Here is a 12,520-nt window from a genome sequence, read left to right on the forward strand (position 1 = left end):
TTGAGGTAATTCTTTGAGATAATTAATTGGCCAATCTTGATTTATACAGAACTAAATCGAAAGTGTAAAATACATTCCAACATTTCTTTTGTGCCACATCCAAAGTTTAATCTAACTTCATCGTAATTAAGAAAAAATATATTCCACGATTTTTCAAATGAAGGAATATATGATAGCATTCGCTGGTTGAAAAAAATACGCTGCAAGATCAGTTCCAATTATGGTTGCAGAAAACAATCACAACGAGACAAGTTTCACACTTGTAATTGGGATTAAGCTCATATCAGTCCAGATTTTCATATCTTATAGAAACTTGTAACTCTCTACACATTGCCTTAATCGACTCAACCATTACTCTTACCTTGATATGACAAAATCCTTTTAATTCGACATGTTACTATCACTTTAGAGGAATGGTAGGTAATACTGATAAATCTGGTTAACTAATTTCTTCGCTCCAACGTAATCAAAATGTACTGATGGAAACAAAATATTTTGTTGTCCAACAATATTCAGTATCATATGTCTCCATCCAGACACAGATACACTAATAGTATAATTCCATCAAAACAATTGTGAAAAAAAAAAAACAACAATTCTCAAGGCTAAAACTAGAGAAACACAAAGATTCCAAGTCATGAAAGGATTACAATTCATAACTACATTACGATGCTTAAGAGAGAACATTAGATAATGCCGATGAAAGGGGAACTTGCTCTTGTTCAGAACATATCATAAAGAATCCCTGAAAGGTTAAAAAGCTGGACTCTGCAACTTCTACATCTGATAAGTCTTACTTCTTATCTCACATCTGTCCTCAGCTTAGCAAGCATTTCTTCAAGTATTCTTTTTCAATCTTTCTAGTGCTTGCTTTGTGGCATTCCCACTATTAGAACTGACCATTACTGACACTGAACAATTCCGGTGAAAAGTACCAGATGATAAAGATTAATAAGTACCACAATTGTTGAGGCGAAGATGGTGAAAGTTTGACTGGCCTCACAAAACTTGGATACGTTTTGTGTTTTCAATCTTTCTAGTTCTTGATTTTCGGCATTCCCTCTATTATAACTGGCCGTTACTCCAAAAGAAGAGGCTCCATTTGTGTTTTTGTTTGTTGATTGGCTTTTGGCACTCCATTGTTGTTGTTGTTGTTGAGGAGAAGATGATGAAAGGTTACCTGGCCTCACAAAACTTGGGTGTGGAGTGAAGTTGGCCTTCTTTACATAACTTTCCCATGGATGTATATCGGTTGAAATGGAAGTCTGACCACAGTTTTGACAACGTATGGCCTTGTTAAGATAAAAACCCCTCGGATATTCGCCTTGTGTCTTGCATATATTGCACAATGTCCAAAAGGTACTACATTTTGATGAATTCACTTGCGGAGGCGGATTACTTCCTGCTTTAGCACTCGGATGCACACCGTGTTTCTCATTTTGGTTCCCGCTAGAAGAAGTTGGCTTGTGTGCATTTGGTGGTTTCTGAGGCCAACTAGGAGGATGGTTACTTCTAGCATTAGCACTCGGATGCACACTGTTTCTATTTTGATTTCCGCTAGAAGAAGCTGGCTTGTGTGCACACGGTGGTTTCTGCGGCCAACTAGCAGGCTGATGACTTGTAGCTTTATCACATGGATGCACACCGTCACTAGCATTTTGCTTTCCTTTAGAATAAGCTGGCTTGTGTGGATTTGGTGTTTTCTGCATCCCGCTAGCAGGCTGGTAATGCTTAGCTTTACCACTGCGATGCACACCGTCTCTACCATTTTGATTCCCGCTACAAGAAGCTGGCTTGTGTGCGTTAGGTGGTTTCTGCGTCCAACTAGGAGGCTGACTACTGCTTGCATTAGCACTCGGATGCACACCGCCTCTAGCATTTTGATTCCCGTTAGAAAAAGCTGGCTTGTGTTGGTTTGGTGGGGGTTTCTGCGTCGTCCTGGTCTTTAACTTCCTCTTTTGATCATAAGCTGTTCTCTTAACCTTGTCAGATAACAGACACCAAGCTTCTAAAACCAGCTTAAACGCACCTTCCGCACCTTTACACATGTTCTTGTCCGGATGAAGCAAAAGGGCTAACTTCTTGTACTGTCTCTTGAGTGCTTCATCGTCAGCCAGAGGATCAACACCAAGGACTCCATACCAATCAGCTTCTCCTACTGATCCATTGATCTTGCTTGCTGCTGAGATATAAACATCGACCATCACCAAAACTTGTTTCAAGCCATCAAGCTGCGGATATAAATTTTGAGCCTTGCTAACAAATTTCTTCGCTCCAACGTAATCATTATCTGAAAGTTTCTTCTCCGCAATATCCAGAGCCCTTTTAGCTTCATCCCTATTACATTCCATGTCGTTGAGAGAGGTTTTACTTAATTCCCAATATCTATCTTGTTCACCGGAAACGTTTTCGCGCCTATATATATTAAAAAACAGATGTTTCCATAAATAAACAAATCATTAACACAAAATTGCAGAAATTAACAGCGAAAAAGATACACAAAACCCATCAATGAAGATTTTTTATGGTAAAAAGTAAACCAAGGGAAATTATTAAATTAAAGTTTCACCTAGAAATGTAACAGATTTATACGGACGAATCTAGTTAGGGTTTTCTGAGAAATAAAAAAATAAACAAATTAATCGAAAATGAAGAAGAAAACAGTAGATTAAAAACCTCAGTGATCACTGATAAACAAAAACGCAGTTCATATAATCGAATAGTACATAGGAAACGCATTTCTTGTAATCGAACTAGCTAGTGAGTGTGTGAGACTACTAACCAAAAACAGCGATATCGCAACAAGTAGATGTAGACGAATTTCATACCTTTGGAAGAACGAATAGTGGGGCGAGATCTGGTACCGGAAAAGTTCCAGTTCAAGTTTAAAACAGAAGAAGATCTCCAGTCGGTCTTGAAGGAAGCACCGTTTCACTTCAAACGCTGGATGTTTGTGCTCCAGCGTTGGGAACCCATTATCTCAGACGCTTATCCTTCGCTAATCCCCTTCTGGACCAGAGTCCACGGCATCCCTCCACACTGCTGCACGGAGAACAACCTCAAAGCCATAGGTAATGTCTTGGGACAATACGTTGCTCATGATATAGAGGAAGCTATGGTAAAGGTTGAAATTGATGCATTAAAGCCATTACTTAAGAAGAAAGCTATTCAGTTTCCATCAGGAGTAGAGGTCTCGGTAACCTTTGAATACATTAGATTGGAGAAGCATTGCTTCATATGTATGTCGCTGGGACATGAAAAAGAGAATTGCCCTCAAACCTCCAAAACTCGTGAATTGGAACTGACTGGTACCCATATTAACAGCCACCAAACTCTGCAGCGTTTAGAGGAAGATCGCCAAAGGAAAGAGACTAGACGTTTCAATGCCTTGTCATCTCGCAATAACCCATCCAGCAAAGCTCCTCCGCGTGTGAAGAGCCCTCCCCTGCTTCCCAGTCGATCGGATTCGGTCCACCACAGAGACAATCCTGCTTATCCTCGCTCTGAAGCGCCGGCGAGACAGCTCCCTCGACCTCGCTCTCGCTCTCGTTCTCCCCCTAGGAGGATATTAGACAGGAAACATGACTCACCGGCACCCAGGAACTACCCCCGAGGTAATCCACGCGATAACCAACGCGAAGATCCACGTGCCCACAACTACAAATCCACGCGATAACCAACGCGAAGATCCACCGGCACCCAGGAACTACCGGGACTCCACAGCTCATCGTGAGGCTACCCGAAGCTACAAACCCGCTGATTCCTATCGATATAATCAGCGTGGAACTAGCTATCGTAGAGAGCCTTCACCGCACAAAGAGCTCAACCGGTATTTATCACGCTCGAGTGACAGAGCAGAGGACAGGAGAATGCAGCTCCCACCGCGCAGTAGGACTTCACCTCACACTATCTCCCCTCGCAAGTCTCGATCCCCCCACAATGACCCTCTGAACACACGGCGTAAGTCTAGGTCTGAATACCACGTCGAAACCCCTCTTCTGCCCCCTCGTCGCAACTCCCCAACGCCTAATAGTCACGATCGCGAGAACACTTCATCGAGCAGACATCGCCGATCTGCATTGGAAAGGCTTGAGGACCCCAGACATAATAAGGAACCTCTTCTTCCCTCTGTCTCGGGTATTATCGCTAACGATGATGATCAAAACTGGGTAGAGAATGACGATCTGTTGGTATCGCCTGAACATGTCGACGAATCAAACGATCAAATAGTGGTTGCTTCCCAAGGCAAGAGCAGATTTCAACGCCGCCATGACTCCTCAGAAAACTCATCTGAAGCCACTATTCCAGATCTTCCTCCTCTGCATGGTGAGAAGATTCCGGTGGCTTTCAGATTGGGCCCTCGTTCTGTCCCTGCGAAGCAACGCCCTTGAAGTCCCTAAGAAATCCACGCCCAAACGACGTCTCACAAAAGCTGTAACGAAAGCTGTGATGAAACCCTTAACGAAGAATGCTACGCGTGCTGTCTCTGCTTCTAGGAAGCTTGCTCCAAACAGCCCAAATCAGAGTGGTCGTCTGAAGCGTAGGACAGTCTCTAAGAAAGTCTCGCCAAGGAAGAAACTTTGTGTGGAGGCAAACAAGGCTTCTTCTTCTAAGTCATCTAAGATGGCCTCTGTTACTGCTTCTATCACTAATGTTGACGCCTCTACTGGTGATATTGTAGCTTCTATCTCTAAGGTCTTAGTGCCTTCTGCTTGTAAGGGCTTGATGGTTGCCCAAAAACCATCAAATTCTCAATGATCACAACCTGTTGGAACTGTCAGGGGATTGGAAACTACTTGACAGTTCGACGTCTAAGGGAATTGAGATTGAGTCTTTTCCCAGACATTATGTTTCTCGCTGAGACAAAAAACCAAGATGATGTTGTTTTCAGCGTATTTCAGTGGATGGGTTACAATAACAGGTTTACGGTTCCTCCGATTGGACTTAGTAGTGGTCTAGCTCTCTTTTGAAAGAAAGATACACATCTGGAGATTCTATCTTCTTCCCCGAACTTCATAGACACCAAAATAAAGTTCAAGGCGAAATCATTCTTTCTTACCTTCTTCTATGGTCACCCGGTATGCCAGAGACGACAAGAGGTTTGGAACCAAATATCGGAACTGGGCGCTAACAGAGATTCGGCCTGGCTTCTCTCGGGTGATTTTAACGAGATCTTGGATAATTCAGAGAAGCGCGGAGGCCCCAGGAGACACGAAGGCTCGTTCATTAATTTCCGTAGCTTCATATCCCAAAACGGCTATGAGATGTTAACTTCTCCGGTAATCTGTTGTCCTGGCGGGGTATGCGCTATGACCATTTTGTTCGAGCAAGGTTGGACCGTTCAGTCTGCAATGACGAGTGGCTGGAAGCCTTCCCTTCAGGGAGATCGGAGTACCTGCGCTACGAAGGGTCCGACCATCGTCCCCTAGTCACTTTCCTCGACGACTCCCGAGTAAAGCGAAAAGGAGTCTTTCGTTTCGACAATAGACTTCGCGAGAAAGAAGAAATCATGACACTGATTGGCCAAGTTTGGAACAATTCAGATCATGATACTGTGGTAGCCAAGATTACGGATTGTCGCCGCGAGATAATCAGATGGGTCAAAGATCAGAATATGAATAGCGCGAAACTCATTTCGGACACTCAGACGGAACTCGAAAGGGCGCTCTCTGCTGATTCACCCGACCCAGAGGTGATTGGTCACTGCACTGCTACCCTGGAGAAAGCATATAAGGCTGAGGAGCAATTTTGGAAACAAAGGAGTCGTATCTTATGGCTGCAGAGTGGCGATCGCAATACCGGTTACTTTCATGCTGTTACACGTAACCGGAGGACGTGCAATAGATTCACGGTTCTGGAGGACAGTTCGGGAACAGCCTTCCACGAGGAGCAGGACTTTGCTCGTATTATCTCGGAGTACTTCCAGGAGATATTCTCCTCGCAGAATAACTCCGGCTTCGATCTAGTACATGACGTCTTGGAGCCACAAATCGACGAGGAGACTAATGCCCGACTTATTAGGATCCCTGACCCCGCTGAAATCCACTCAGCAGTCAAATCCATTCATCCTAGCAAGGCCCCGGGGCCAGACGGATTCTCCGCTGGTTTCTTTCAAACATACTGGCCCATCATTGGCCCAGATGTTGTTAAAGAAATCCAAGAGTTTTTTCTGTCTGGATCCTTCCCGACTCGACAAAATGAGACTCACATTCGTCTAATCCCAAAGATATTGGGCCCCAGGAGAGTCGCTGATTATCGGCCCATAGCTCTCTGCAACGTCTACTACAAGATCGTTGCCAAGATCCTTACGAAACGGCTTCAAACAATCCTCCCACATCTCATCTCTGAGACTCAATCTGCCTTTGTTCCAAATAGAGCGATATCCGATAATGTCTTAATAACTCATGAAACCCTTCATTATCTCCGTACCTCGGAGGCAAAGAAGAGGTGTTTCATGGCTGTTAAAACGGATATGAGCAAGGCATACGACAGGATAGAGTGGGGTTTTCTTAGAGCCGTTCTGGACCGTCTGGGCTTTCACCATAAATGGATCAAATGGATAATGGAGTGTGTGATGACGGTATCCTACTCTTTCCTCATCAATGGAGGTCCGCAGGGAAGAGTTCTGCCATCCAGAGGACTTAGACAAGGCGACCCCCTCTCCCCCTACCTCTTCATTCTCTGCATGGAGGTGCTAGCAGGCCTCTGCCGGAAAGCCCAGGATAATGGTTCGCTGGTTGGCATTCGGGTGTCCCGCAATAGCCCCCAAGTTAACCATCTCCTATTTGCAGATGATACCATGTTCTTCTGCAAATCTGATCCCACCTCATGTGCAGTACTCTCATCTATTCTAAGACGCTATGGAGAAGCCTCAGGACAAAGCATAAATCTTGCCAAATCCTCCATCACGTTCTCGGCCAAGACCCACCGCAACCAGAGAGCAGTGGCGAAACGTATCCTCCACATTCACAATGAAGGAGGAGCAGGAAAATATTTAGGGCTACCGGAGGACTTTGGACGGAAGAAGAGGGACATCTTCGCGAGCCAAGTGGACCGTATTCGACAACGCTCACACAGCTGGGCGTCTCGTTTCCTCTCGGCTGCTGGGAAACAAGTGCTGCTTAAATCGGTACTCGCGTCGATGCCCTCATATGCAATGTCTTGTTTTAAACTCCCTAAGTCTCTCTGCAAACAAATCCAATCGGTTCTTACAAGATTCTGGTGGGACGACAAACCGGACCAGAGGAAAATGAGCTGGGTTTCTTGGAATAGACTTACGACTCCCTTGAATGCGGGCGGACTAGGCTTTCAAGACATCGAACGCTTTAATGATGCTCTGCTGGCTAAGATTGGAGCGCGCCTTATTTCTCATCCCCATGCTTTGGTATCGAGAGTGTTGCTGGGCAAATACTGCCACTCTGCACCCTTTATGGACTGTGTTCTCCCTTCTAACCCGTCTCATGGTTGGAGGAGTATTATTGCTGGCAGAGAAATTCTTCGGCATGGCATGGGATGGCTAGTGGGCAATGGAGAATCGATACGAGTTTGGGAGGACCCATGGCTTAGCGTAACTCTGCCCCTTCGCCCAATTGGTCCACCTACGCTGGAAACTAAAGATCTACTCGTATCAGATCTTATAGACCAAGTTGGGAACACTTGGAACTGGAGGCGAATCCAGGATGTCATCCCTGAATGCGAGCATCTGATCCGACTCCTCCCCCTCAGCGCCTCTCGTCCGCCAGACAGATTGGTTTGGTTACCCTCGAAGAATGGCAAATATGCTGTCCATTCGGGCTATGGTATCACCTCTTCGGACCATATTCCCGACCTCCAAAGAACTTTCAACTGGCAAAAGAACATATGGCGTCTTCGCACCGCACCTAAGATTAAACACTTCTTGTGGAAAGCTGCCGCTGAAGCCCTCCCGGTTGGTGTCCAACTCGTTAATCGTGGAATTCAAGTCGATTTCGCCTGTAAGATCTGTGGAGCGCCAGAGACAGTTACACATGTTATTCGAGACTGTCAGTTTGCTCGAGGTGTTTGGGAATTAGCGCCGCTGCGTGAACAACACCATCTCGCCACTGTCCATGTCCTTGAGTTCTTGGCCAGAATACCTACCCTAACTAGCCTCCCACCATCAGGACTACCTGCGGCTTCACTCCCAGCTTGTATCTGTTGGAATCTCTGGACAGCTCGTAACCGACGGATTTTTTCCGATACGGTCTTCTCCGAGCAAGAAGTTCTCACAAAAGCGATCTCGGATGCGCGCATTTGACAAGCAGCTCAGGAAACTACACACCTATCGACGCGTACCCCCTCTGGAGAGCCACCCACCATCGTTCTCGTAATATCAGCTGCAGCGTTGATGCAGCTTGGGACGCTATATCTCAGTCGTGTGGATTGGGCATCGTTTCAACCTCAGAGAAGAAAACCAAACACTCACTTTCTCGAGCTCTCGACGCCATGTCGCCTCAACTCTCGTTGCTGAAGCCTGGGCGATTCGTGAGGCTCTTCTCCTGGCGACTGAACGAGGATGTGAAGAGATTCAAGTGCTATCGGACTGTCTATCCATCGTGAATTCTCTTCAATCTCAGGATTCCCTTAATGAGATCCATGCTATTGCTTCCGATATTCGTCTGTTGACGATATCCTTTTCTTCTTTCTTTATTGTTCATATCCCCCGGAGCCTTAATACTGTGGCAGATTCTGTAGCCATGGGAGTTCTCCGAGCTCTCTTAAACGATGTTTTTTAAGTTAATAAAGTTTAAAGTTTGAAAAAAAAAAATATATATATTTAAAACTCCAGAAGCGTAACCCTCACTCTTTTCAATGTTTTTTAGTTTTTCGGCGGTTGATATACTTCCGTCTCCTGTTATATGTATGCATCTCATTCTCATGTATAATTAATGAAAATAGGTGTATTCATAGAACCAAAATATTTACTACAGTTATTTTATGTGCCATCATCCAAAAGTTCAATCTAATTTCATCGTAATTGTGAAAAATAGAATATTGTGCATGTGTTTGTATTCACAATTCTTAAGGCTAAAACTAGTGGGAAAACAAGGAGTCAAAGACATGGAAAAACCAATTTCCTTGATTAAAAATCAAAGAATCTATACCAAGAATCTTGAAACTGTTATTCCAAGCTTTCTCAGCTAAAAAAATCTATAAACCACCATTTCACTATATTCAACGACCATTTCTTTCATATCATCATTGTCATTCAGCAGAGATTCTTCAGACATCGATTCAATATGATCAACGCCTGACTTTTTTTTTTCTGTATCTAGAATCTCACCGTGTTCTACACTAAGTGTTGTCATCAGAAAGCTTTGAGTTCTCTTCTATCTTAGTTTCATTGCCTACTAAAATATTGTTTTTGCTCACAAGTAGCGGTCTTGGATGTATATGTTGGCTTACCAAATTACCGGTTTTTATGATGAAACTAGTCTTGATATATATATACTTTGTGATTCCAGGATTCTTCAGAGTGATATATGGTAGCATTCGCTGGTTTTAAAAAATACGCTGCAAGATGAGTGCCAATAAGGTTGCAGATAACTATCTTATCGTGACATTTAGTTTCACCCTTGTAATTGGGATTAAGCTCATATCAGTCTAGATTTTCATATCTTATAGAAACTAACTGTAACTCTCTACACATTGCCTTAAGTAAGTAACGCAACCTTTACTCTCACCGTAATATTGACATTATCCTTTTAAATCGACATGTTCACACTTCACACATTCTATCGATAGCTGATCTGTAGGGCATTCTCAGCTCACATGAAGAATGGGAGGTAATTCAGATACATCTGGTGAAGATGAGACTCAATGACTAATCCTTGTTGGAAATTGAAAACAGTTCCAAAAACCTAAGTATCTGTATCCGTAAAGCTCTATATATATGTGGTGCTTTCGATATTTCAATGCTAGAGATGGTTACTAGAATAGATCGAGTTTTAACAAAGAGACATCGGTTGAATTAGCAACTAGTTGGACTTCATTTTCGTTAAAAACAAAAAAAAAAAATTAAGCTGGACACTTCAAGGGAAATCAAAATGACAATAACAATGTTTTATTGGTCGATAAATTCAAAAGCAAACAAACACACAAAAGAAACAAAATTCAAACACACAAACACAGTTTCAAAAGAAACTCAACTTAAAACACAATACCAATACAATAAGTCTAGAAATGATGATTGTTAATTAGTTCCCGGCCAATCCCTATTGGTATCAAACGACGTCGCATCAGCATTACCTTCTCCGGCCGTTGCTTCATTCGGTGGTGGTGGTGGTGGTGGCTCTTGACGGAGACCGTCGTTGGTCGCCATCTGCGAACCGCCGATGTTAAAGTTGTTTCGTTCCTCGCCGCTCATGGCATCAAACGGGTTTTGCATTGGTTGATTCATAGCCATGATTGGATTGTTGTTCATGTTCATGTCATGATGATGTAATGGTTGAGACACTGACCCAAGCATACCATGGAAAGGCATCAGTACTGGTGGAATCGGGTGCATCTCCAAATTAGGGTTTTGCATTGGTTGACTCATAGCCATGATTGGATTATTGTCCATGTTCATGTCATGATGCTGTAATGGTTGAGACACTGATCCAAGCATACCATGGAAAGGCATCACTGGTGGAACATTCGGGTGCATCTGCAAATTAGGGTTTCCGCTGATACCGCTTCCTTGGTATGGAGGATAGCTTCCTTGGAACGGAAGGTAACTTCTAGGGTTTGGATCTGCGTTGTAAGATCCCATTCCTATTCCGATTTGCTGGTGGATTAGAGGGTTAAGCGGCTCCGGAGATGGGTAAACCCACCCATCCATCAAGTAATGGGTCTTGTCTCCTTCAATGGTGTTCCTAGCTCTCTCAGCGTCCTGACCACCTCCTATCACGAAACCATCATTCGTTGTGGTCCTAGGCTCTTCTGATTGCGTCTCAAATGGATCGCGAAGAGGACGATGCTCCACGGAACCTACCCTCTTCCTTAATTTCATGATCTTATCCTTTGAGAAAGATAGCAATGCCTTGAGCTCATTCACGTCAAGATCATCCATTCTACGATCACCACGTAGTTGCACCATCAGCTTATCTATTTCATGCTCCATGTTCTTCTTCTGAAGTTTCCTCAGTTTCTCTTCAACCTTACTTATCTTCCCCGTCATGAATGACTCGAGAGTCATCGCTTTCCTCATCTTCTCGAAATCTGGCAAGGCATTGAAGTTGCGTATGAGGTCACCAGCCTTCTCAACAGATGGCCACACCATTGGCGCAGCGTCGTTAGGGCTATAAGTGATCACACAAAGCTTCACATCACATAATATGGTGAATTCTGTTACCTTTTTGATCAGCGCTGACCATATTTTCTTCAGTTTCGTTGCTCGAGCGTTTTCATTCGCCACCAATTCAAATTTTAGCTTTTTTCTTGTCATGATCACTCTTTGATTTTTTTTTTTTAATCACTCTTTGATTTTGATCTCTTTCTTTTTGTTTTATTTGTTTGTTGGGTGTGTGATCCAATATGTTCCACTTTCGAGTTTATTTATAAGGCTGAAATGGATAGATATGGTGCCATTTGAAATGGTTGGGATGTTTGAATTGAGAGATAAAGTAAAGAACTCTCCAAAATACATTTTATAATATACTATAAAGTTTTTTATTTAGTCAATATAAAATTTTGGCGGGTCATTTAATTTGATTGTTTAGTCAATTTAAAATTTTGGAGTGCTATTTATTTCTCTTAATATGTTATTTTAGCGTGTTTTTAGTATTGTTAGTTACAAAATGGGTTTTTATACTATATAAATGTATGCATTCGACCCCAAAGAAACATGCAATCATTTTTTCTCAAAAAACGATAGGATACATTATCGATTTTGATTTTTTTTTTTATCATTCTTCTCATGTTGAATTTTGAATACAGGTTTTTATATTTATGGAATTTTTGTAGTTTTTTTATCACATTTCATTATTAATTAACTAACTCGTTAGCAAAAAAAAAAGCACCAAATTAAACTCATTGAAGACTTAAATTTAATGTATGTATGTCCAAATATAGGTGATAATACCATTACCAACAAAGATAAGATAAGTATATAGGAGAACAACATAGTTTTGGGTCGTAGTCAATACATTGAATGTCATTAATTCATGTTTCCATGATATATATTTCTTGTTTATGTAGTCAAAGGAGTACAATTTTGGTGAAGTCTACAATTTTGGTGAAGTATTAGTTAGTATTATAATTACAAAAAAACTATAAACAAATATATATACATTCTTTGTAAAAATAGGATGCATTATTATAATATTGACTTTTATATTATCATGTTGTAGTTTGATCATATGAACATTTAGGGAAATTTTGAGAATACCACTTTTGAGTAAAAGAAACGCAAAAACGCAAGGAGCGAAAGAAGGAAGAAGATTGAGTTACTCACCACGTACAAGTTCATCACACAATACAGATTTTTTCTTGTAGGAGAAAAACGAAGATTTTGATAATA

General features: G+C 42.4%; 2 protein-coding genes across 2 annotated transcripts; both read right to left on the reverse strand.

The window, feature by feature from the left end:
• Positions 1-902: 902 nt before the first annotated feature.
• On the reverse strand, positions 903-2,351 carry LOC112081919. The gene is made up of 3 exons (XM_024148973.1): positions 1,951-2,351; positions 1,868-1,870; positions 903-1,413 (listed from the first exon to the last, which is right to left on the reverse strand). Exons 1-3 carry the CDS (start codon positions 2,349-2,351, stop codon positions 903-905), a joined length of 915 nt encoding a protein of 304 aa, XP_024004741.1.
• A 7,859-nt stretch (positions 2,352-10,210) lies between these two features.
• LOC18029575 lies at positions 10,211-11,446 on the reverse strand. The gene has a single exon (XM_006413899.1). The coding sequence runs from the start codon at positions 11,444-11,446 to the stop codon at positions 10,211-10,213; it is 1,236 nt and encodes a 411-aa protein (XP_006413962.1).
• Between the last annotated feature and the right edge of the window lie 1,074 nt (positions 11,447-12,520).

The sequence above is a fragment of the Eutrema salsugineum genome, unplaced genomic scaffold (genome assembly GCF_000478725.1).
Source record: "Eutrema salsugineum unplaced genomic scaffold, Eutsalg1_0 scaffold_1, whole genome shotgun sequence".
Lineage (NCBI taxonomy): Eukaryota > Viridiplantae > Streptophyta > Magnoliopsida > Brassicales > Brassicaceae > Eutrema > Eutrema salsugineum.

Coding starts and splice junctions, on each gene's coding strand:
- LOC18029575 (XM_006413899.1), bottom strand. CDS start 11,446: ATGACAAGAAAAAAGCTAAAATTTGAATTGGTGGCGAATGAAAACGCT.
- LOC112081919 (XM_024148973.1), bottom strand. CDS start 2,351: ATGGAATGTAATAGGGATGAAGCTAAAAGGGCTCTGGATATTGCGGAG.